Source organism: Acanthisitta chloris, unplaced genomic scaffold (assembly GCF_000695815.1).
Source record: "Acanthisitta chloris isolate BGI_N310 unplaced genomic scaffold, ASM69581v1 scaffold16516, whole genome shotgun sequence".
Classification (NCBI taxonomy): Eukaryota; Metazoa; Chordata; class Aves; order Passeriformes; family Acanthisittidae; genus Acanthisitta; species Acanthisitta chloris.
This window is the reverse complement of record NW_008678862.1, coordinates 24,261-50,718: the sequence shown is the minus strand read 5'-3', so window position 1 is coordinate 50,718 and position 26,458 is coordinate 24,261. Positions and strand designations below refer to the sequence as shown.

At 43.0% G+C, this 26,458-nt stretch overlaps 1 protein-coding gene across 1 annotated transcript; it reads left to right on the top strand.

Moving 5' to 3' along the window:
* Positions 1 to 928: 928 nt before the first annotated feature.
* Positions 929 to 26,110, top strand: KIAA0930 (KIAA0930 ortholog). The gene is made up of 9 exons (XM_009077083.1): positions 929 to 1,075; positions 14,146 to 14,253; positions 15,511 to 15,588; positions 18,275 to 18,376; positions 18,797 to 18,937; positions 20,985 to 21,179; positions 23,330 to 23,492; positions 23,816 to 23,971; positions 25,670 to 26,110. The coding sequence occupies exons 1-9, from the start codon at positions 965 to 967 to the stop codon at positions 25,708 to 25,710; spliced, it is 1,095 nt and encodes a 364-aa protein (XP_009075331.1). The 5' UTR covers positions 929 to 964; the 3' UTR covers positions 25,711 to 26,110.
* The last annotated feature ends 348 nt before the right edge of the window (positions 26,111 to 26,458 follow it).

Here is a 26,458-nt window from a genome sequence, read left to right as displayed (position 1 = left end):
TCTAACAACCCCAGTTATGTCTCAGCAGGGCTTCAAGGAGGGGATGCAATCCACTCCATCGAGGAGTAATCAGCTCCCCTGTCACCAGGCACAGTGCTGCCTTCTCTCCTTGCTTTTAGTGGGGTGTGAGCATTACGGCACAGAAGAGGTGCAGTACCCTTTGCTATTTTATTACGGTTAAGTGCTTTGAAGTGTTTCACAAAATGTGATGTCAGCTCTACTGTGCCTCCTTTGCCTGGGGAGAGGCCAACTGCCTTGCTATTGCTGATGCTGTTGTAATTTGTTGCCTTGAACAAGACTTTGTTGTGTCTTCCTCTTCCCGTTTTTCCCCTTCTCCTGCTTTTTCTTGTGTAATTGGTATTCAAGACTTCAGAACTCATTATTTCCTTGAGGAAGAGCTGAGTTTTGTTCGTTGTTGGAGAGAGGGTGAATTACAGTTGCCATTGCAGCATTCTAGTTCCTGTATCTCAGGTTAAGGAAGGTCTGAGCTCCTAGTTTTTGAAGGATTGGCTGTACTCCCTGAGAGCATGTGAGAAACTTGTTGTTGGCAGCTGGTGGCTTCAGGTCGTTACTTGCAGCATGTACTGTCACAACATGACTTTGACGCTGCTCCTTGAGTGCTACTGTGATGTGTTCTCACACGGTGCATTGTGTCTGTCCTTCTCTGTGGCACAGGCATAGGCAGAGTGTGCTCCAGGCCCTTGGTCTGTGGTTGTGGTGTGCAGGGGCAGATTGGTTGCTAGGATGTGGTTGACAGTGGCCCAAGATGAGCTGTGGGTTTGGGCAGCTATACGCTGTGGAGGAACTAAAAGCTACAACTGCTCAACTGCACCATGTGTAGCAAAGACTCTGTGTGTCATGTTAACAATAAAAGGTGCCATGCTAATTCCACAGCTCTAATTTCTCCTATCTTTTGTGCCTCTTAGGGTGTTTCAAAGATGACCGTATTGTATTCTGGACTTGGATGTTTTCAACGTATTTCATGGAGAAATGGGCTCCCCGGCAGGACGATATGCTCTTCTACGTCCGTCGGAAACTGTCTTATGTTGGTGGTGAGAGTACAGAGGGTAAAAAGGTGAGCAATTATCCTTTTTGTCTTGGTAAGCTTAAGGTAACACAGGACTTGGTGTTGTTGAGTACCTGACACATCTGAGGAACTCCAAGGGTAAGGAATCTCCAGCTCTGCCCACCACAAGATGTTACACAAAATTGGCCCATAAGTAAATAATATGGTTGATGCTGTGAACTCTAGGTGCCCCTGCCTTGACAGGGAGGCTGGACTAGATGATCTCCAGAGGTCCCTTCCAACCTTAACTGTTCCGTGATTCTCTAACATCAATAGCTGTGTAAGTGAGCTGCACTATCACAGACTTGAGGAGATAAGAGAGTTTGCATGATTTTTTGGGGAAGTTGATTTTTGTTTTGCTTTTCCATGTCAATATTTTATAAATTGAAAGTGTTAATCTGTAGAAGGGGAGGAATAAAGGAGAAGGAAGATGGTCACTGTTGTATTTCTAGAAGAAGTCTGCCTGACATACCGGAGTATCAGGAATGACCACCTGTGGGGTACTCAGTAGCACAATAGAAACAGCCTCCTGGAGCTGGGATGCAGCAGTGACCGTGAAGAAATTGCGGTGTTCTCATAGCCTACATTTAAGACCACATACTCTCCTAAAGAACTACTGTTCCTTGCAAACATAATCTGATGGCCTAGTGCTGCTGCACAGGTATTTCCCCATTAGAGATCTGAGAAACATCTCAGCATTGCATGGCAGTTTTCATCTTAAGTTGGGGAAGCAGAAGCAAGAGGTGTGATGGTTTTATTGGGAATTAGGGAGGTGGCTGCAGGAAGATAAACGGAGGAAGAAAAGACTGGGATTGATTTCCTGAAACATGTAAATAATTGATACTGTTGTTGAGTCACAGATATTTGCACATGATGTGTTTGTAGCCAAGTAGACCAGTGTTCTCTGGGTTTCAGTGTGGTGACATAAAGAACCACAGTTGTCAGGCCTCTTCAGAAGAAGATCCCAGAATTTTCCCAATTTTTTGTTGGAGACACAGGAAATGGGCAGAATTCTCTTCTCCCTTCTGCTCAGCCCTCCAACTTCCATCATGATAACCACTAAGGAGAAGATGGTAAAATATTGTTCTTTCTCTGTCAGGTGAGTGGTTTAGTAGTCTTCAGCCCGTGTACTTGGATCTTTAAGGCTTCTGGAGGAAACTTCTGTCCTGATGGTTGTTTAAGTGACTATAATTGCATTCCTGTTTCACATCATGAACCTCAGAGGCAGCCTGGTTGCTTAAATTCATTCACAGACCCCTCTGTTTAACATATTCATCAGCTTAAAGTGTTTGAAACGTTTGTGGAGAGGATTCAGGGACATAAACCCTTGTGTTTGCTCTCAGAGCTTTATTTAAGCCTCCTAAAAGCACCATAAATAGTTTTTATTTGTGAGGAGGTTTTGCAAGTGGTAGTAAGTGTAGTGGTACAAAATCAGGGGTAGTGAATCACGTGCTGTAACAGCTGGGAAGGGGAGTGTGCCTTACACACAGCATTTTGTGATCCCCCCTTGGCTGTCTGTGTGTTGCTCAGCCTCTGAGAATTGAACCTTTCCTGTGACTTTGAAGTTCTTCAGGTGCTTTTTGAAAGTTCAGAGTTTGGTGGTTCTTTGGTACCTGTGCAGCTGTCCTTCGGTTTGATTTTGGCTGGCTGCTTTGCAGTCCCAGCTCCTCTTTTATGATTTTTTGAGCCTGTCCAGTGCAGTGAGACACCAAACAAACTACTCCTGCTCTTCGAATTGACTACACAGATTTTTATTTTATTTTGTAGTTTTGGACCTTCTTTCTTGAAAGGTGATGTCAAAATACCAAAATCAGATCATTAAAGGGAAGGGAGCTAGAGACTGATCTCTGTAGGAACCAAATAGAGCTGCAAGTCACCCACCAAACTGTGTGCTCTCATTTACATCCCCCAAGGTAGACTGAAAAGGTGGGTGAAGGGGAGAGGCTCAGAGTTGTTTGTGACTATGTAGGGCTAGAACTGGACCTGTGCTGTTGGCTCATGCTTTGTGCCTAGGCTGAGCCAAACGGTCTGGTGATGATTCCTCCATGGACCACGTGGAAATTGGCTGTCTTTGTAGCTTGGGTGTACAGCGAAGCAAGCTCACTTTAGTTGTTTCACAGACACTGCTATAGATGTGCTCTGCTTTTGCCTGGCCATTGCAGGTTTTGGCTGAGGAGCCCTGGCAGAGGTGCATGAGGTGACTCGCTGTCCTGGGACAGCTCAGAACATTAGTTCACATTCATGAAAATAAGATCCGCACAGCTTGGAGCACAGTAATCTTCTGTAGGACTGATGCTAATGACAACAAAACGGGGTTGAGTGGGGAGAGGCTGTTTGTGTGAGTGCTGACAAGGGTGGTATTTGTTCCCTGAGATGGCACACTCATGTGGCTCGTTCGCATCATTCGCATGCCGTGGTGTGATGGTCCATGCCAGCGGGAAACAAGGGTCGATTTATTGAGCAGTGTTCAGCTTTTGATGGCTGTCCTGTGTGACTAAAACTAGTTCCTGCTTGTGAGTTCGGGGGGGGTGTTTCTGTGCTTACTGGAGCTGAGGAGTATCAGCAATAACATTTCATTTCAAGTTGAAGTGTAATAGAGGGTAAGCAGAAAAAAACTGGTAGCATCAAGATGAGAGGTTCCGTTCAGTTTTAAGACTGAATGAGAAGAGCTTTGGATGCAGCTTAGTCACAACAGCTTGAAGCAATAAATCCTACCATTTGGTGTGTCAGTAGGTGCTGATGGTAAACTTCTCTACCATCAGACATTTTATTTTAAAAGACCTTTTAAATTATCTGCTTCATAGGCCACCTGGTCCAAGTGACTTCCCATTTGTTTCTCTTCTCCATCCCACCAATTTCTAAACTGAGCATATATGGGTGAAACAGCAATTAAGCTCCTAATATGTGAATGCCAGGGCAGAACTGCCATATCGAGTTCTGGGCTATATTCATTACACAGACTCTTGGATCCCAGAGAAGTGCTTTCAGCTCTGTGTTTCCTTGGCATGTCACAATAACACTCTTGCCATTTTTCTTGCCAATTTTCAGAGGTGGTACTTCTCTGTGTCTTTCAGCAGAATCACAGACCTTTATTGTCAATTTCTGTGTGGGCCAGGGCACTGCATGCTTTTCCCGGGGTTAAGGAATTTAGTTGGCTTTTGTAAGGTGAAACCCCTTTGACCTGCCACTGTTTATTAGGCCAAGACTCAAAAACCCCTTTGCTGCTGCCTTGCACACCAGCTGATGTGACCTGCTGGAAAATACAAGCCCTTACCTTCACTTGCAAAGGATCCTGGATATTGTCTGAACCTACAGTTTTGAAAGGGTAACATGATTGGACTTGGGATTCTGATTTTAAAATGGTGGTAGGTCACGATTGAGTATCTCAGGGGTGACCTCATCAACTCTCTACAACTACCTGAAAGGCTGTTGTAGAGAGGTGTGGGATAGTCCCTTCTGCCATGTCTGCAGTGAGAGGACTAGAGGAAGTATCCATAAGATGAGACAGAGGGAGATTCAGATTAGATATTAGAAAATTTTTTTTCACTATTAGGTTGGTCAGGCATTGGAATAGGTTGCCCAGGGAAGTGCTGGAGTCACCATCCCTGGGGGTGTTCCCAAGGCATCTGGATCTGGTGCTGGGTGATGTGGTTTAGGAATTACAGTGCAGTGACAGGTTAATGGTTGGACTTGACAATCTTCCAGCCTTGATGATACTATGATTCTGTGATACCTGGCTCTTTCTCTGGAGTTATGAAGGATTATGCTTTGCTACAGCTGCAATCTTTTGATCTTTCTGTAGGGAGCAGCTTTACTTGCTCCCAGAACTCCAGAAAATGCAAGTATATGGTGTTAACAGAGACAGCTGGGAAATGAAGGTAAAGCTTCAGTGATAGACCAGCAGGGCTAGGTTCTATTTAGCCTTTCCTCATGCCTTGTCATCTGAAAAGGGTGCCACGTTTATAGGGCAAAGCAATAGAAAAGATGAATTTAAGACACTCTTGATATACATTTTGTGCTTGCCTGGATTTTGGAGTAGGTCCTGTTTTCTTCAACGTCCTATAAATGTGGAGTAGAGTTGCTGCCAAATGCATGGAATAGTCTTCAGGCTGTTAAAGTCTTCAAAAAGCTGAAGCTACTGATGTTGTGACTGCAGCTTCAGAAACTGAACAGGAGCCATGGTTTGCCTGTTTGTGTGCCTGTGACACAGCTCACTCTGGCTGTGGTGGGAGGCCAGTCTGTTTCCAAAGCTAAATGACTTTAGGCACATGACTCTCACTGAAATCATGGGATTTCATAGCTGAATCCATAATTCACTGTCACTCACTGACTGGCTGGAAGATTTGACAACCTGAACTCAGCATCTATCAAAAATGCAAGTTTTAAGAATCTTTTGTTCTTGGCTCTTTTGTACCTTTCAAAGCAGTGGTGGGGGTTTTCTTTTCAACACTGAAAGCAAGCAGGATGCCTCCAGAAGAACTGCTTGGAATACTTCATGGCAGTCCCACGTCACCATCTGAATGCAGTAGGGAAACAAATGGCCAAAAATTGCATCTTTTGCTGAATAAATTCTCTCCTCATACATGGGTAGTATGTGGGGACAAAGAATGATTGCAACATGTACAAGTCAGGACCGAGACAGCAGTTCTGCCTCAACACTTCTGTGGTGCAGAGTTCATGGATGTCTCAATGAGCAGGAACAGTGGCTCCTGCAGAAGAGCAGCCTCAATATGGTCTTTCATTTTGAAGCATGAAGAAGGAACTCTGGGTTATCAGATTGATACTCTGATTTCCTGTGAAGAGCTCAACATCTTCAGTGCAAAGATTTGGCCTTTATTTTGCAGTTCTTGTCAGAAATCCCTGTAGCTTTCTTGTGCTGCTTTGCTGACGTTTGGTTGCCTAAAAGCATATTTATAAAGGATCTGCTGCCTGAGAGCTTCTGTTCATGGTGCACTTGTTGCAAGGCCACCTCCATCTCCTCTGTGTGCTGTGGCAGACTGCTTGGTAAAAGCCAAGAGAAGAATACTGTCAGGGGTGTGACAGGAACATCTCTTTCCCACACAGAATGGATCCTGCTGTCTGTGACCTGGACTATGCTTGTGACACACCTGGCAGGCTAACAGCAGCCAGGGTGGTGATGCTCTCATCTTCTGCCTTATTTCCAGAGTAAATTCCTGTCTGAGGCAAAGCAAATGTGCAGCTGAAATGTCTTTGTGGTGTCACAGCCAGTAAACTCCAGACTCAGGAAGGGAGTGTGGGCTGCAGGGGCATTTTTAATTAATTTCTTTATATTGCTTCCAGTCTCTGAAGAACTCCTCCTGAGCAGTCAAACAGGGTGACAAGAAATCCAGAATCAGAAATGAATTTATTATGAATGGCACTGAAACACAGCAGCCCTGAGTCACATGGCTGAGAAGATGCTCTGTTCTCTGCCACTGGAAAGTGAAGAAGCCCAGACCAGTTTCCCCATCTGATAGAATTACAATGAATAATTCAGTAGCACAAATGCTTCGTATCCGTCTGAGTCACTGGGGAGCTGAGGGACAGAAGGGCACTGCTAGGCTGAACTTGCACCCTGGGAAAGGTGAAGGTGTCTACTTGGGAGTCTGAGTCACTGGGGAGCTGAGGGACAGAAGGGCACTGCTAGGCTGAACTTGCTTGCATCCTGGGAAAGGTGAAGGTGTCTGCTTGGAGCTCCCCAAAAGCCTCATCAGGCTGCTAGTTTAGCAGAACACTTAGTGTGTTTGGTGTGTGGGTTACAGTCAGGTCAGCTTGCTTATTAGAGGTATGGGAATGTCTGGTTTCAGTGTTGAAATTAATATGCAATTGAATTGGAGCTCTGGAATATCATCATCAACGTCTCTAATAACACTAGTAATTAGAAGTTAAATGTCTACTCTATCCACCAGGTTTTTTTCCACCCGTTTTCTGACCAGTTTATGCATTTCTGCAATCAACAGAGGTGGTTTGAAACATGCTGTTTTATTAGCATTATGTAATGTTCTTTCTCCCATGTCTGTGTCTGCTGCCTTCATTATGTTATGGGTGTAACTTGCCTTCCCGAGTTCTGCTGACTGGATTCTTCAGAAGGCACACTGCACGTTGCTTCAGGCACTTGTGCTTTTCTAGGAGCTTCAGAAAGGCTGGAAAATAATATTACAGGAATAAGGTAACAGTGTGAAACCTATTACAGCTGAAAATATGGGTTACTCAGTGGTTTGAAGCTATGTTTGATAATGCTGAAAGTCACACGTGTCTGTTCTTTCAGTTTTTGAAAGCTGATTTAGCAGATCTGTGGAGCGTTTGAATTGGGAAATGAAAGTTGATGAGATTCACAGAGTACAAGTGTGAGGCAGCAGTTCAGGTGACTTTGTCAGGATCCCAAATACAGGGATTTCTTGCCTTGCTGATACTGACCAGCATGTTTATCTCCCAGTCTTGTCATGCTTAGCCACCATTACAGTGGCTTCCTTGGCCCCAGAGCCAGGCTGGGGGCAAACAGCTTCCATACCCTGTTTGGCTTATGAATTGCAAATTTTTGCTTTCCCCTTGTTTCTTTGAGCATCTTCACGCATTCACACTGAACCAGTAAGTTGAACAACTTGCACTTTTTCTTATTTTAAATCTTTTATACCTCTTCTGCTATTGATAGAGTTGTGAAGAACTGGAGTTCTGGGGTTCTTTTCGCATAAGTAGTTTCGATTGTGCTTGGTTGAAGTCAGCTTTTAACTCTGTGAGTCCTGTTAGCTTTTCTCAGTCTTAAAATTTATTTGCTCTTCTTATTGCTTCAGACTGTGCTTTTTCATGTACAATGTGCACATACTGGAAGCAGATCTGTAGGCTTGTGAAATCTTTGTTTTCTATGCCCTTGGCTTGCTGATCAGAAGGAATGGCTTGTGCTCCTTGAAAAGAAGAAAACAGAATACATTTGATAGGAATTCCTTATGATGAAGAAGTACTTTTGCAAGAGCTGTAATTAATTTTAAGGTGATTTCTCTAATATTGAGATACAAGCTTATGTAATAATGAAGAAAAAAAGTGAGGGTTCAGTGAGAAAACACAATCTTAAGGTAATGCAGGATCTTACAAACTCGTGTTTGGTGTGTGCCCTCAAATGAAGGGGGCAAACAGTTTCTTGCTGCAGAGTGATGAAGGGCAAGGGTTACAGGAGAGTGTTTTCTGTCTTTGAAGATGGAGGAAGCTGCTGTTTCTAGCCACCAGCTGATGGTAGAGATTGCCCTGTGTACCTTTTACATTTGTCTCATTAGAGATCAATAGGGTCTGACTTTTGAACTTCACTGTTCAGTTCAGATATAGTCATAGACCAAAGTCTGCTTCTCCCTCAAAAGAACACTTGGGTGGAAGGAGAGGATACCAACAGATCAAAGGTAGAGGATCTTTGCAGTGATACCTCATCTTCTCTGAAAAGGGTTGGGATCATGAGCAGTGTAATTCATCTTGAATTTCAGGGGCTGGACTTGACAGATCAGAGCACTTCTCACTCTAAGGTAAACTAAAATATTGACTCTAGGGCAGTCTTATGTCATTGAGTCTTTACCTGCAACCAGATCAATAAAACCCAGAAGAATTATGTTGTAAGGATTACAGGAATTACAGCAGCACTGAAACCCATGTGAGTAGTGGGAGTAGCTTGGCAGAACTGAATATCAAGAAGAAAAGAAATGGGAGGGAATAAATACTATGTGTGAGTTGATTTTGCTGTTTTCAAGCTTAGACTGCAACTGCACTCGTTCAGTGAAGAGACAGTAAGTGACCTAGTCTGTGGGTACAGTTCCCTCTGTGAGCCCCAGGCTGAGCCTTGCAGCATTAATCCCTGGAAGGTGCAACAGGGTGATGGAGTGAAGTGGTGCAGGATTTTAGCATGTCTTGCCCAGAGCCTTGTTCAAGGAGCAAAGCCCTGCTTTGCTTTTCTTCACAGATGTGTGAGGCTTTCCACCCACAAGAAAAAGTTCCCAAAAGTTTGTGATCATCTTCTTCCCTAAAGAATTCAAGTTCTGCTTGATTGTTGGGAGAGCAGTCAGCCTAGTCATCTTGCTCTTGTTAAAATCCCAAATTAACTATGAAAAGAAAGTATACTTGAGCTCTTTGCATGATAAAAGCTAAACTTTAAGTGATTTAGAACTATATAGAATCTTATCAAATGTAGTGAAATCACTGCCTGTTTTAATCTCCCTAATTAATATCAACTCTCAAATAAAAAACAGTCCACAACATGCAAATCATGCTAATGATTCTCCTTGTAATGGCTCTTTCCCAAATCTATCTGTCCAGTTTCATAATTGCAAATAGAGTCTTTAAGTGGCAACAAATTATAAATTAAATTTTTATACTGCAATATTTTACTGCCCTTTGTATTTTTGTACCAAATGGAAATGTTTTACACAATCACACGATTTCTTTTTAGCTTGCCCACTGCTCATTACCTGAGTTACAATCATTTCTGTTCCTTTATATGTTTCTTACATGAAGACAAACCTTACAAGGCCTGTGGCTTTTTGTGATAAGTCTGCAAATAGGTCTATAAATGCAGCAAATTACTTTGGTCCAAAAGAAAAGGTCCTGTGTGGTTAATCTCAATGTTAATGTTGTTTGTAATTATTTCTCTTTGGACTTTGATCATAGTTACAGTGTTTTGCCTGGTTTTTAAACATTTCAGTCTTGACTACTGTAGATAAGCCAATGTCAAATTTACCTTGAGGTATGTGTGTATAAGTTATAAATACTTGGGAAATTTTGAGGTTAAATCCCAGCTTCTCTGAAGTTGCTGAGAATTTTGCCCTTCACTTCCGTGGAGAAGAATTTAATTCCCATTAAGTATAGAGGGTAAAATAAACTGACCCTTTCTCACAAGTTCATTTGTTCCAAAACTTTAATTAACTTGACTTCTTCAGAGTAGGAAATATTGCAGCTACTCTTGCAACCTAGTCTGGATGATTTTTACTTGAACGTGTCTCCCATTTGCAGCTAAGTGTGACAAATTGGAGGGAATTGTTTGCATTTCGGTTTTAAAGGCATGTTTGCTGGTAGCCACCTGTGAACCCCCTGTTCCTGATTAGTGTGAGCTGGGGCAGGAATGGTGTCTTTCATGTGTCAGCAGCCATCCTGCAGCTTGGATGATGAAAAAGGATAATCCACTGCCATTCTCCAAGGCTCTTACTCTACCTGCAAACACCCTCCCATGTCCTTGCCCATGGAAACACACAGCATTTGCAGTAAATCTTCCAACCTGAATGCCATCATGGTGTGAGCAGAGGTAGGGCATAAGTAGTAGATGATCTGGGATGCAGTTTCTCATGTGCAGGCCATGAATGAGTAGCAGAAGTTAGTCACTCAGCATTTCTCATGCCAATAAATGGGAGCCCTTAGCTATGAATAGATTCCTCATGGAAAAGATGAGCCACTGGTGCTGGGCACACAATTTGTCCCATATGGACCTTTGAAGGAATCTCTGCAAGACACTGCCATCTGAGATATCATCTTGCTGTTCTAATTTATCCAAAGATACTAGAAATTAGTCAGCTTTTGAGATCATTTACCGTTCTGTATGTTGGGTTGACTTTTGCCTATGCAAAGTGGTTATGGGGACAGAATTCCAGTAACTAATACTGAAGCAGATTTTCAAAACGGATGGTTTTGTGTGCAGCTGAACTTTGCCTCTTGCACAGTGCACAGTTGCTTTATTGCAGTGGGCTTTGTTTCAGCTTTATAGCTACGGTGGGTGTCAAGTTGCCATAGCTACTGGGCATTATGTTGCCTTTATGTGGGCTCCAGTGTGTGTTCCAGGAGGATCAGGTGCAACTTCTGAATAACTAACAGTATCTGGGAAAAGGGAATTGGAATTTTGTTTTTGGAGGGCATTCTTCTCATTTTCCTCTGCAGTTACTGCTAGGGAAAATTTCAGTAGCCATAGTCCTAAGAAGAAAGCTCCATATGATATCTGAAAGAGTCTTTCATTTGAGGAATTGTTGCATTGCTAAATACAGTTGTTCCCTTTTAAATATTATCTTGGATATAAATATTCTAGTGGAGGCTTATAACAGCAGCTTCCCTGTGTGACAGGAGTGGGGATGCACCCTTCCCACAGGGCTTCTCTGCACGCTCCAGAAAACAGCAGACTTTGATTTTCTTCCCATTTAACAGGACAGGTCTCTCAATGCTGAGTGGATGAGTGAGCAGATGGATTTTCATGGGTGACCTGGTCAGATCAGCCCATGTGCTATCTGTGTGTGTTCTACAGCACTGCTGGGCAACAGGACAGTGCTTCGAATGCTGATCTGTGCTAGTGGGGCTCCTCCCAGCTGGTTCCACGCACTGGAGGCCCAAGTCTTGGGAGGTAGAGCAGCGACCTCTGTGGCGTTTGTGGTCGTTTCTTGGTCTGAGAAAATGCCCTATTCCTGTGTCAGAGGATCCTGGTGGCTCCTGGAACACTCTTTTCCTTCCGAATTGCATCATATTTGTTTATATGTAGGTAAAGGGAAGCCAGGAAGGACCTGGAGGTTTGGAGGTTTTGCCCAAAGAAGCTTTGCGCTGCAGGGAAAAGTTGGACGTGGGTAGAGCCTGTTTGGCTTTTCCCGATGGCACTCAGCAACACACAGCACTTGCTCCCAAAGCCTGTTTCATCTCTCATTTCACTGATCCTGCAGCTCTTTCACCAACTGCTGCAGAGATCCAATCATTTTCCCCCTCTGCACGTTTGCTGACATACCTCTCCTTTTGGGCAGTGGTTAAAGCTGCTTCCAAAGTTACACACAAAACTGCTTTAACTTTCCACGTTCTTATCCTTTGTTGACTTAACACCACATTAATGCACATGAGGTGCTGAACCACCATGTCAGGGCTGTACAATTTCCATGTGCACATACCCTGCCTGGGGAAGTTGTGCAGGCATCATATTCCTTCAGTATTTCCAAAATCAGGGAGCAGTCAAGCAATGACATTTCCTGGACAGACTTGGCTTGCAACTGCTCCAGTTCCTCCTGGCTGTTTACAGCCAGTGTTTTCCCAGCACTCCCTGCCTGGAGCTCACAGATGGAGTGGTGATATCCCAAATGGGCTCCTTCAGCCACAGCATCCTGCTGACTTTGCCAAAAATGGTAGCATAGGTACCAGTTCATGTTTTGGTGATTTTTGGCAGGTCAGTGTCTGTTCAACCAGCCTTGCTCCAACAGGCTGAAGGAAGTGTAAAGCTAGAGAGAGACATTGCCAAGATAGCAGCATTTGTCACACTGACCTGTATTGCTGCTGGTTTCAGGCAGTCTTATTTCCATGTTTCCTTTTTGAATAAATTACCTCCACCCCCTCCCCAGGAGTCACCTGAGCAGGAGTCACTGCACACAAACCCTGCTCTGATGCTGGGAACCTTTGGCTTGGAGTGAATCTACCTTCTGCTAATCTCAGACCTGGCATCTCCTGGTAGAAACACCCTGAAATGTTCAGACCAGGGAGAATGCTCTGTGTTGAGTCAGGGTCGTGGGCCTTGCTGATTTTTTTTTTTTTAATTATTTTTTTTTTAAAATATAGAAATCAATATAGCCCTTCCTTTTCCCATTACTGGTGTGTTAAATGAGCTTGAAACATTTGTGAGGCTGATTCAAGCCTTAGGGTCGCTACACCTTATACTGAAATAATATCTTGAAAGTTGTAACCAGATCTTTAACCGCAATGTTAATGTAAATATAGCTTCATTTTTTATTTTTTTTGCCCTGCTATTGCTTGATGGCTGGTGTTTAGCATTTAGCTCCACTTCTTTGTGAATATTGTCTCTGATTTTTGTTTTCGTTAAGACATCTTTCATTTTCCCCTAAGAGAAAAATTTTGTTGTGATTGTTCGTACTGGTAAAAATGTAATCTTCTTTCACAGCAAGTTTATAACTAAATGGCTTGTGCTGTGTGAAGCCTGATCTGTATCAATTCTATAGGAGTCTGGTACTGAAGCAGCTGAATAAGCACCTGCATGGAGGGGATTTTCCAATGCCTTGAATCCTGAAGAATCAACACTGCTGCTTGGAGAGGGTCTGGATGGGGTACATGCGTGTCTGGGACTTCCTGCAGACTATGGAATAGCTCCTTACTTTCAGCTTCACTCTGTGGTAGTGGTGCTGCTCCATGGAAAGCTGCTTAAATGGAACAGGAAAGCCAAATGGCTCCAGCAGTTGACTTGCCAGGCTCCTGCTGTGGCAACTCCATGGGTACCAGTACCAAAGGGATCTGGTTTCCTACTGTGGTAGGTTTAATTGCTGGGGTGAGGGGACAGGGTGGCACACAGACATCCCAGCTATGTGATGAGGTGCTCAATTAAGTCCATGTAGACGTACAAAGTATTAACTGCCCAAGAGCAGCATGTTGTCTAGAAACAGAGACAGGCTCTGGTGCTGGTAATACCAGTTTGCTCTGGTGATGTCCATCCAGGTTATGCCATTTACTTAAAGTATCTCAGAACTGAAAAGTGTTTTTTTATGTGGGAGGAAGTAAAACAAGAAAAGAGCAGAATAAACCAGGAAAAATTTGGGAGTGATTCTGAAGTATGGGAGGAAAAGATTATAGTTTCTTCGGTCCAGCATGGGGTCCCTCCCAAGGGAAACAGTTCTTCATGAGCTTCCCCAAACTGAGTCATTCCCACATGCTGCAGTTCTTTGTAGACTGCTCCAGCATGGGTCCTTTCCATGGGGTGCAGTCATCAGGAACAGACTGCTCCAGCCTGGGTCCCCCACAGGGTCACAAATCCTGCCAGGAAACCTGATCCAGCCTGGGCTCCTGTCTGCAGGTCCTGCCAGGAGCCTGTTCCACCAGGGGCATCCCACAGGGTCACAGCATTCTTCTGGACATCCACCTGCTCCAGCCTGGGACTCCTCCCCAGATCTGCCTTTCTTCTCTCTTCTCCTACACATCCTATGTTCTCCAGTTCATTTCCACACAAAGTCTTGCAGGGTCAGCAAAATCCGATGCAACAGAAAACCGTAGCAGGAAGCTACACAACATGCAGCTTCTGGTGTCAGGTTTATGTTTGTTTACAGATACCTTTAAGTAATAGTTTTCAAGGCAATGTGATATTTTCTTAGCAGGTTGAAGTTGAAGTTTACCGGAGAGATTCTAAGAAGCTTCCTGGCCTAGGAGATCCCGACATTGACTGGGAGGAGAGTGTCTACTTGAACCTCATTCTACAGAAGGTAACAGTGATGCTTATTGAATTTTCATGAGCTATTTATGTTCCAGAGGATTCTGGGTTGGCTTTGATCTGTCTCCTTTCCTCCCTAGCTTGGAGGATTCAAACACTTCTGAAGGATGGAAAGAAACATTGGCTTTAATTTTGCCTTTCATAATCTAAATAAACATAAACTGAGATGTTTATTAGTTTTTCAATAGAGTTCTAACAGCTTTTCTCAAAAAGCTTCTAACTGCATGTGGTGAAGCTGGGCTGAATTTTGTGCTCTGTAATAGAGTTTTGCAAAAGGAAAGCTTTGTCCAGTTTAATGGTTTTTGAGAGTGAATGAGACTGTTAGACAAGCAACATTTCCATTAGGGTTCACGTGATACAGCAAAGAGAGGGAACTTCTCAGTGGACATGCAGAGTCACGTGTTGTACTGGGGTTTTTCTGCTCTTGCATCAGAATTTTAATAAAACTTTTTTGGTGATGGTGGAAACATGAAGCTAGCACAAATTATTTGTTTAATTAACCCACAGGTTGCTTAGTTGTTGTATGTATGTTAGATTGGTGCTTAGGGAAGCTGAACATTACTATAGTCATTTGAGATCCCTTGAAAGTTTTGCTGATTATGATCTCGAAATGGGGGAGTGTTGGCTCATTGCAGGCATCCTGGAAAATGAATGGTTTTCATTCTCTCTGTCCTCCCAGAAGTCTCGTTGCAGAACTCCTCTGCAGGGAGCAGCTTCTGCCTTTATTTGATGCTCAGTGAAACCAGGACCCATTTGTCACGATCAGAGTTCAGAGGTGCTGTTACTGCTTGGACATTGCTGTCCAGAGCACTTGCTCCTTACAAGTTTCTTCAGGTTGTTTGGCAGGCTATGTTAGTGGTTTCTGACCTCTCTAGTGTGTCACTTGTGTTCATTAGTGTGTCTCTTTTTCGACCTTAGTGTGCTCAGGGTCTGTGTGCTGCCTATTCCCCCAGCTAGCAGTGAGCTTGTGCTAAACAACATTGGCAGGAGTTCCCTTACCCTTTGGTTGTGCACCTCAGCAAAAAACTGTGCAAGAAGTTTCAATGTCACTGAATTAATGAAAAAACACAGGATTGAAAATCGTAGGAGGTTCAGTATAGTAAAGAGAGTAAAGGAAATGGCAATGCCGAAACATCTTACTTTTTAGACAGCAAAAAAAATTAAGATGGAATGTGTTCTGCTTCATGCACACAAATGTTTTGTTTTCTAACTCTAAACCTTTATTTCTCTATCTGGTGCCCTGTTTTAGCTGGATTATGTGGTGACCTGTGCTGTGTGCACTCGCTCCGATGGGGGAGATATTCACATTCACAAAAAGAAATCTCAGGTGAGCTGCCCCTTTTATAGCTGTGGATAAGAGGCTGGCATCCAGTATTACCTAATCCTAAAAGCTGCACCGAAACCAGGGCAGTGGTTCTCAGCCTGTGCTCTGACATCCTTGTGAAGCATCTCAAGTCCTTGTCTAGTGACATTTCTTGCCAGTCATCTGTATGTGAAATCTAAACATCCTTTATGGTCCTTCTCAAAAAACTGTGAAGACCTCTGCATGCTGTCAGGGTGTTTATCTTCGCCTGTTGGATTTGGTGGGGAGAGGGAAGTGTGCCCAACTGTTACCCAATCTGAGGCTAAACCTGAAATTGTATGAGACCTGAGTTATGAGGAGCCTTCAGGGTAAGTTTGTAATGTAGAGATATTAAATGGTAGATGATTTGTTGATTACCAGTGCATCTTTTTATTTTATGAGAGTCTTACTTTCTCTCTTACGTGCTCATTCCTTTCATCTCCACACTGAGGGCTTTCATTGCCTGCTTGTGTGCAGTTCAGGGTTTAGCATAGTGGAGGGAACTGCATGACAAGCATGGAGGGGATAGGAACAAGAAACCTGAAACTTCTTCGCTCAGTTTCCAGCAGACCTTGCAACAACTTCTCCTAGTTATCAGAAATTCTCTAAAAGGTTCCTGTTGCCTTTAAAAGGCTGTTTCTCCCAGGCACTTCCATTCCTCTAGCTCATGCAGCTGCTTGCATGGCTTTACCTAAATAAACCAGTCCTCTTTAATCCCTTAATTTTGTTTTACCACTTTAGAAGAACTGTTGCTTTGCCTACAAACAGAACTAGCAGTGTTGATTGTTATATCTGTAATTTGTATTGGTTAGGCAGATAATTTCTTTCTTCCAGTGCTGCTGAGGCCTGTTAGTTCTCATGGGTTTTTTCACTATCTGCTAGTCCAAATTTCACTTCTGCAAAATTCTTTGGAGACAGATCTGCAAATATGGTTTGCAGATTTGTAAAGTAGGAAGAGGATGAGGGATATGCCCTCACTGCACGTGAGCAGTGTTGAGAATGAGGAGGAAGTTTTTTTGTTCCTCATTCCTAGAGGCTCCTGTTGTAGGACTGGTTAGAAACTTCTAGCTCCCCTTTTCTAGGAGAAACCTGTCACACATTTAACTTACCAGCACATATCAGTAATGTTTTGTCATCATGATGCTGATCTATGAAGAGAGCAAAGGCAAATCCATATGCTGTGGAAAGCATGTTTGCAGTTGGGCATTTTGTCATCACATCAACTATTGGTATGAGGCTTAACAGTTTTAAATCCGTCTGGTTTGGATCTGCATTACTGTTCTGCTGGTTCTTGCTTTAGAAAGTTTGTATTTTTCTGCCAGTGTGCAGCCAGATGTTGAACTGGCAGAAGCCCTGTTCAGTCTAGGGCTTGCTGTCTGACTCCAGACCTATGACAAAGCTGCTGTGCTCACACCAGTGAGTGCCTAAGGCACAAAGCCAGTGTGAAAAAGGCTGAGGTTCTCTTAAATTGTTTTGCACACTACATTGATTCTCTCCTGGCTTGACAATAAGATCTCTACAAACTGTGTTTTCCTCAGGTGGGTCTGACTGTAGATGAGTTTTGGGGGGTTTTGTTTCACCTTATCTGGCATGAGAATAAGGATGCCTGGAAGATGTCCTTGTTTCAGGCACTGCTGCAAGTATCATTTTTGAGGAGTCTTATTACTTTCTAATGATGTTTTTGGTCTTGAAATAACCTTTCTTTGTAACAGGCTATATTTAAATGTGCATGTAGGCTTCATAAGTACAAATAAGGAAAAGCAACCCTCTCATGAATATCTAACACGCCATCCTTAGTTATGTTTTGTGTTGAATGGCTTGTAGGCAAGAGTCACAAGCCTGACAATCTGGGCGGATCCAGAGCTAGGATTTGAAAGGTTTCTTTAATTCAAATCTTTGTTTGTAAACAGAAGTGAAAGAAAAGAAAGCTGCTAGATAAGACTTCCTTCTCCCTCATTACCTACTGTTAATCTTGTTGGAGTGATAAAATCTAAAACCTTTAGCTATTTAAACATACTTTGTTTTGTGGAGTGAAGTCCCCAAAGGAGTTCAAGAACTGCTTCAGAGGGAGAAATGTGCGAGAGGAAGCACAGTTAATAGAGAAAGAACCAGAAGCAGAGAATGAGGATGAGAAACCACGTGCTTGTCCTCCTGTGAGCTACGCTTCCCATTGCTGAGGGAGGTTGATCTTAGCATGGTACTAAGCAAACAATAACAATGAGATTAAAGGTGCTATGTCAGCTGCTCCACAGTAAATTTCTTGCTGTGTGTGCTTTTACTTTGCAGCTCATTGCAGTAACTTAAAGGCAGCTGAAGGTGGTTTTCTCTGTAATGACATACCTTAGCTGTACTGTAGGGTGGTGAGAGGTCAGGTACACACAGGGACATTTACTGTGGAGCAACCAGTGTGTGCTAACTTGCATGTGAAAACTCAAGGATTTCTCAAGTGTCATTATTGCAAAACTGTCTGTAGTGAGAAACCAGCTCAGCTTTGCGTGCAGCATGTCCAGCATCTCTGGCGTAAGTGCAATGGCTCTGAACAGTGCTGGACTGAGGTGTTTTGCTGTTGCTTGCCTTGTGTTCAGTGTGTCCATTCCAAAGCATATTGAACTGAGAACATGTATTTTGTTTCTGTACCTTTCTGTGATCGTATTCTGTGATTCTTTCTCAGCAAGTGTTTGCATCTCCGAGCAAACACCCGATGGACAGTAAAGGAGAAGAGTCAAAGATCAGCTACCCCAATATATTCTTCATGATTGACAGTTTTGAAGAGGTGAGTTCCTTGTTGCAGGAGCAAAGATTTATCCTATTCTAGTCTTATGTCCTGATTAGATGTTTTCTTGTACCTTTTGAGCAAATGTTCTTGGCTAATTGAGGGTTATCTTCCAGTAGTTCTTATTTTTTTGACCTTCCTCTCTCTTTAATGAGTCTGAGCTTAAAGGTGGATTTTGGCATCAGTTTCTATGATGGGCTAAAGCAAGACAGACTGATGTGAGAGCTGCTTATCTCAACGCTTGATTTGCAGTGTGCACTGCCTGGAGTCTGGTTTTTTGAAAGGCTGGGGTGGAACATGCTGTTTCCATTCAATTTACATTGAAACTGCCTTTGGCCCAAGGACAACCATGGGAATCTGAGTGTATTTGAATTTGAACTGCAACTTGCCTCAAAGTGTTTCATCTTGCATCTTTGGCAGGTTTTTAGTGACATGACTGTGGGAGAAGGAGAGATGGTCTGTGTGGAGCTGGTGGCCAGTGACAAAAGCAACACCTTCCAAGGGGTGATTTTTCAGGGGTCCATCCGCTATGAAGCACTCAAGAAAGTCTATGACAACAGGGTAAGGAGCTTCTGAAAGACAACATCCGTTGCAACAATGGTACTGAGACCACATATTTTCTTTGTGGCTGAGGCTGTTAGCTTTTTGTCCCGTCAGATCAGCTGCATCATAGTCTGTCTGTTATGGCCTTGAAAGTTGCTTCAAAACCACTACTTTTGGCTCAGACAGCTGAGGGTATTCAGACCAGGATATGTTCCTCTGCTGTTTGCCAAAAGCAGTGGAGGTGATAGATAGTCGAATGTGACACAGGAATTGACTTGAACAACAGTTCTGGGAGCCCCTTGATATTTCTAGTTACTTCAGAGAAGTTGTAATGGAAGATCTTAAACTCTGATAACTACCCTGCTATATGTAAAGTGTATTTTTCTTCATTGTGTTTTGTGCTCATGGCTGTTTCCAAAAGACCACTGTGGTTTCATTGCCACAAAAAGAAACTGTCTTTGCTTTCCTACAGAAACATGAAATTCCAGCACTTTCAGCTTCAAATGCAGTGCTTAGTGCTGAAGTCAAGAGTTAATAAACTTCTCAAATGGTTCATTATGAAGACAGTCCTGAGAGATTTAAAAACAAACAAATGAAATAATCCTACAATATCTACTGTGACTGTAAACTTCATTTCCCTTCGTTCCTACCCTTGTCAGGAGAGGTTCTGAATAATTTCCCTTCTCCCTGTTTTAAATGTGAGCAGTTATAGTCTTCTAGCAGTTTTTTTGAGAACATGGAACAAAAAATGCTTCTCTCCCACCATCATCCTGTGGCCTCATGCAATCAGCAGGTGGTTATTAAAATGTATGGGCATGGAGATCACTGAAGACAATGCAAGAAAAAAAATCTGTAGTGGAAAGACAAGATTTGATGTGATAAATTCACCTCATAGCCTAGGAATGTCCTCTTTGACCACACAACTACTTGACATTGTTTTGTTAGATGAAGTAAAATTGTTAGCTTTTTGAATGCTCCATTATGGCCAAAGGCAAAACTTGAAATCTGACCATTCTTTTAACAGAACAGAAGTAATCTCTCTTTGCTTTCAAAGGTTACTCAATTTCAGTTGTTTCAGGGGAGGTTTAGATTGGATATAAGGAAAAATTTATTTGCCAAAACAGTTGTCAAGCACTGGCACAGCTGCCCAGGGCAGTGGTGGAGTCACCATCCCTGGAGGCATTTAAAAGACACGTAGATGTTGCACTTAGGGACATGGTTTGGTGGTGGCCTTAGTAGTACTGGGTTAATGGTTGGACCTGATGATCTTAAAGATCTTTTCTAACCTAAATGATTCTGTAATTCTTAGTACAATATGAGATGTGCTCCATGATGAGCATCTCAGCCCTCTTGCGCAATAAAGTACTGAAAATTGCAATAAACCACTTACAGATAAGTCCTACTTATTTCACTTGGCAAAACCCTGACTGTTTTCATATTGGTCTGTTCCTTTTTAAGTTCTCAGTTCATTTTTCAGTTCAGTTGTGTTAACTGGAAATTGGGCCCTTGTGTCTGTTGAGAGGGGTTAAAGCTGTCAGGGTTTTGTGGTGAGCCGTGCGACGGAGGTTAGTTGTGCATGGGGGCTGGTTCTTTATGCTTTGGCCTTGACAGTGTGGACACACAAACGTCTGAAGTGACTAGCCACAAAGTAGAGAGAGAGTTGTGCAGTGTGTGCTTTGCTGGTTTGAAGCACCTCATGTGTGTGTCTGTTGCTGTTTGGACTCAAATGAGTGTCTCAGCACAGGCTGCATTGAGTTGTGCACATGTCTGCTTGTGCTCGTGTGCCACAGTGTGTGGGTATGGATAAAACCCTTTTGGTTTATCTCAGTGTGCCTTTGGTAACTACCTTCTGGATAGCCAAAGGAGTTGATTCTTTGAGCCTGTTTTTGTCTCTGTAAAATCAGTTCTCTTTTGGAGATCACTTCAGATTGCAGCTTAAAATGCTTCATAAGTATCATTGTCCACCGTGGTTTTGATTTATTCTTAGATAACTGCTCTTAGAGAAAGCTCTTTGTTTTGAAACATGGAGCTGATATTACATGTTTTTCTCTCTGATACGTTGTAGGTGAGCGTTGCAGCGAAGATGGCTCAAAGAATGTCTTTTGGCTTTTATAAATACAACAACATGGAGTTTGTCCGAATGAAAGGACCACAGGGGAAGGGACATGCGGAGATGGCAGTGAGTAGAGTTTCCACTGGTGACACTTCACCGTATGGAACAGAAGAAGATTCAAATCCAGACTCCCCAGTGCATGAGAGAGTAAGTAGCAGACAGAAATGCTGGCTCAAGGTGAAGAATGAACATGTTTTGTTCCAAAGCCAGTAGATGGACTGGGGTTAACTCACGTTGAGGCTCTGAACTGAGGTTTGCCTGTGTGTATTTTGAACACACTCAGGATATGAGATAGATTTTTAGCACAGTTTCTCCTGAGCAAATACTGAATACAGAGATGATTCATGCTTCTGGAGGAGTGTTTTGTTGAAACAACAGCAATCTTGATGCCAGGGAAACTGATGATTCTGCCTGTTTTCGATGAAAATAATAGATTCCATTTCTGTACGAGATGGGATTTACCTAGAAACATGGAATTTGTGTATTATGTAGGTTGCTTGCTAAACCTCACAGGAAATGGTTCTGTTAGATTTTGCCACTGAGGAATGCTGCCAGCATGAAGCCTAATGCTAAAGCCAGGATTACAGGTCTAGGTGCAGCATCATATTTATACATATGCTTAATTTTAATGCAAGTGCAGTAAAATGCCAATAGAATCAGACCACAGATGTTGATTTTACCCTTATTTGGTCCTGAGCCGTGTTTTCCATTAAGACATTTTACCTTGTTAATGGGGATTAGACAATGTCTTCAAAATTCCTGCACAGATGTGTCCTGATGTGGGCTGGGTCAGTACCTGATGACTCCATCAGTCTAGCCTGGTTTCCTCTGTAGTGTGGCTAACCTGTGTAGTTTCAAGGTCTGCAGAACTGCTTCTGAGTGTCTCCACTCAAGCTGTGTGGTTTTTGTGTCTGACTAGGTAAAAGGCAAAATAAGCTGCCAGCACAGAGCTCGTTAACTGGATGTGCTTGCTCTCTACCACAGGAATACAGCCTGGAGAAATCAGGCCTGGAGGGACAATGTGGTCTTTGGTCTTAAAGACTTCCAGTTTCAACTGGAAAATGTCAAATTAGATTTGATAACGTGTTATCATTGCTTTTTGCTAATGGTTTTAATGGTGATATGTCTGTTTCTGGTTTTCCCCCCAGGTGTGATATGAAATGGCTCTAGAATTAAAAACAGAGACAAGCACAAATTAGAAATGAAGTGCACCAGGGAGAGGATCAGTTAGGTGTTAGAGTGCCTTTGCACATTAGCTTGGCTGCCATCCTCACTTACATGTCACCTCCCTCCTTATTTCTATGGACAGATATGAGCAGTATCAGGTGTCATGTCAGGGAGAGTTATGGGATTGTTTAATTGACTATGTGAAGAAGGAAGGATGAGATAGAAGCTATTCACATCCATTAGCAAAGTGGCTATCCCTATTCTTTTTTCCATTTGAAATGAAACTATTAAAATATTGCCAGCAAAGCCAGAACATCAGCACTGCGTTTCGCTTCTCCGAAACAGGTGTGTGTGGTTTTAACTGTGGTTTGCTCAAGGGCAACTACTGCTCTGAAGGAAGGGTGTCTCCATAGTTTTGTCCCTAACTTGTGTTTCACCACAGACAGTTCTATCCCTGTATTTGTCAGCACTTGGACTAACATAATCATTGGAGGCATCTCAATTTGGTTTTCTCCATCTTGTGTTGAAACGTGACTTACATACATTTGTACATTGACCTCACTTCTGCATCAGCCTGTTGGGCTCAGTAATTGCCTTGTGACCCTGCTCCCCAGGGAACTGTGACCTCTCACAAGGATCCCATGGGACATCCTTCTGAGCAGGGCAACTACTACTTCATCCTTGCCAAAGGAAGGAATGAAGATGGCACGATTTTAGTGTGTCCAATACCAATACATTCTTAGCATGTTAAGTCTGCTGAATTTCAACATGCAAAAACAAGATTGACATTATTGATGCCTAAACTATTAATTTTGCCCCTGTATGGCTATAAATCCTAGTTACAAGTCATCAGCTGAGGTTTTTCATTATTCATGTAACAGCCAGTCATCAGCTGAGGTTTTTCATTATTCATGCAACAGCTGAGGGTGATGATATGTCGAAGTGTTGTCGTCTTGATGAGCATCTTGAAGCTGAGTTGACTGTTCCGTTGACATTCTCTGGCCACTAAACAGAGCTGGACACCAGTCATTATTCTGATTTTTACACATGTGACTTTCTTACAGCACACCTCTGTGGCACACAGGGAAAAAACAAAACTTTCTCAAGCATTTCTTCTATTTCCCTTTCAGGTCACTTCTTTCAGCACACCACCAACCCCAGAACGCAACAACCGCCCGTCCTTCTTCTCCCCATCCCTCAAGAGAAAAGTGCCCCGAAATCGCATTGCTGAGATGAAGAAATCCCACTCAGCAAATGACAGTGAGGAGTTCTTCAGGGATGATGATGGAGGAGGTGAGAGAAGTACTACCAGCTAAACAGACTTGTCAGGAGAGGACAAACCTTCCCCTCCTTCAATTCTCCTGGCTGGTCTGTTAGCAGATGGTTGTATACAGCTGCTGCTATCATTTCTTAGCATCAGTGTAGATGGTGAACTCTGTGTTAGGCAAGATCTGACTGATTTAAAAATAAACCACAGCAATAATAATGTCCTGCATGTGATTTGACTCTAAACAATGAATAGGAGGCCTTCCTCTTCCTTTGACTTTCAGAAGTGCTGCAATACATTGCAAGAAGTACAATCCCTTGAAGCTTGCTGTCTTCTTCTGCCTTTGCAGATCTGCACAACGCGACCAACCTGCGGTCGCGGTCCTTGTCCGGAACAGGACGCTCGCTGGTGGGCTCGTGGCTGAAGCTGAACAGAACAGATGAAAACTTTCTACTCTATGCACACTTAACTTACATCACTTTGCCATTGCATCGAATTTTAACAGGTAAACTTGACATGTATTATGCATAAATAGAGTCCTTGGGTTCCCAGGCAGCCTTCTGCATTGGAGGGGTTTGCTGTTGTTAGGACAGAGGAACAAGTATTTTTCTCTGTAATCCCACTGTATGTAGGGATTGATCTCAATTTAGGAGAAATTACAGATTCCAGTAAAAATGGATCCTCTGTAATTAGAGATTGATTTTGAACAATGTTTCAGCAAAATATGTAATTATTCCTTATGATAATTGTGTTGATAATCTTACAGCAAGTTAGCTGCAGTTACCAAGCTCACTGACTCTCTCACCACAGGCATTTTGGAGCTCACAGAAGAGGTATTGTTCCTGCTGGCATTTAACACTTGCTCAAGTGGGTGGCTAAATGCCTCCATGCTCAAATATTTGCTTTGAGCTTGAACATCCTTTCTGAGACTTAATTTGTTGAACATACGGTTGCAGGAGTTGCTGTATATATTGAGATACACAGAAATAGGACGTGAAATGTCTGGGCTGTAAGGCAGAATTTTCATCTGCAGTTTTTCACTACCCACATTTATTTTAGCTTGACACATTGGGTAGAGCCTGTTTCTAAGGCCTTTTTGTAGTCAATGCATTTGTGCCAGTGGCAGCTTTCCAGGAAGCAGGAGCATTATATGTGGGGCAGGGTGAAGTGGTAAAGGTGCTCATCTCCCTTGGGTACTTCAGAAATCCTGTACTAGGATATTTAAAATCCTAGTGGTAGTGATCAAAGTGCATTTTATAATGTCTCAAGTTTATACATATTGATGAGATTTCCTTTGCTCTGAGCGTTCTCTCCATGCTAGATGATCCCACTTCTGTCAGCTGCTCCTCATATGTTGTGATCCAGTGTCTTAGTCATCTCTGTGGCCCTTCACTGGACTCCTCCACTGTATTTTATTCTTTACAAGTGTGGCTAAAGCCCTCTGGAACTGTGGATCAGTTTTTACTCATATCATCCTCTTTGTGCAGTTATGTATGATCAACCTCTTAATTTGGCTTGTGCTTCCTTTTGCCATGTTCTTTGTTCTCTGTGTAGCCTTGAAAAGGACCTAGCAGCCCAGTTTCCAGATATTTCTATGTACTGCCTTGCCAGCATCTTGGTTTTACTGTCCATATTTAGGGAGATGCCCATGATTACAACAGAAGTTTTACAGGCTCATATTCTGTCACATTTGGGCAATATGGAGCTGAGGAGCCAAAAAGAGGAGTGTTTTTTATGGCAGCCTTTTGAGTGCAGAGATACAGGCTTTGGGTTATAGGGTGGATGAAACAGTTGAATTATTTGTACCCATGTCTTCAGAACTCCCTTAATGGGCTTGGGGGTATTGCATTTCTCCCTTCGAGAAAGGGAAAACCCCTTGGCATCTCCTGTTAATGGCACTTACACTTGTTTCCCTGGAAACCACTCCATGTCTGACACGTGTTGCTTCATCCCAGGATAAATGACACTTGGTAGATCATCGGTCCTCTCTCTGTGATGGGATATACTTGCAGTTTCCCATCTCTCAATTCCTCCCAGCTGCATCCTGGTTAACTTCAACATGCAGTCATGTACTCGTGTCTTAAATTCCTGGTGGGGTGTGCTGCAGTCCACAGTTGCATCTCCAGTCCTTCGTGCTTTCTGGCTTTGTGGGTACTTCAGGAGCTCCCTAAGTTTGCTGTGTCTGTTTCTCTCCCTTGCCCAGATATCCTGGAAGTGCGTCAGAAACCAATCCTGATGACATAGCAGAGAGCGGGCACTGCCTTGGAGCCTTGTTGCCAAGTGCCTATCCACAGCGGTTTTTCCGTGCTAACACTACCATCTAGTGTCAGGAACATAAACCTCCGCGGAAAAAGGGAAGTCCAGGAATACCAGCCGATCAAAAGTGCCTCTTTCTTCCTTCCTCTGCTGTCACACACCGAATGCCCACATCGCTGGAGTGTTTCTGACTGGAAGAGAGGACTTTCAGCAAGATAAAACGAGAAGGGGCTGTGCTTAAACCAAGTCAACACTTTATGGACAGTTTGTTACCGTGTTTACTTTATAACTAAGAAACCAACAATATGTACAGAATGTGTTAAACTTTATATTCTTTGAGAGAAACATTCTGAGAATTTCATAATGATGTGCTAACGGACATCGTTCCATAGACTCTCCTCGTGGGATTGGCTTAGTGTGTGTGTGTGTGAGCGTGTGTGCGTGTGGGGATCGAAGGGATGAGAGAATAACTTCCTGCTACAGGAAGAAAAGGAAAAAGATGCTCCAAACATACATTGCCATTTTGGTATGTGCAGCAGGTCAGGTCAGAGCTTAAAAGAGGCTGAAAATGTTCCCATTTTTCATGTGTCAGTATTAGGACAGGTGAACTCTGCTGACAGATTTCCGTATCTACCAAAGAACAGCAACATTTTCATCCTCAAGAACTGGCTGAGAAAATGAGCCAGTGAAAAGAAGGCTAAAATGTGCTGCTATCGTAAAAGCCGAGTAAAAGTAC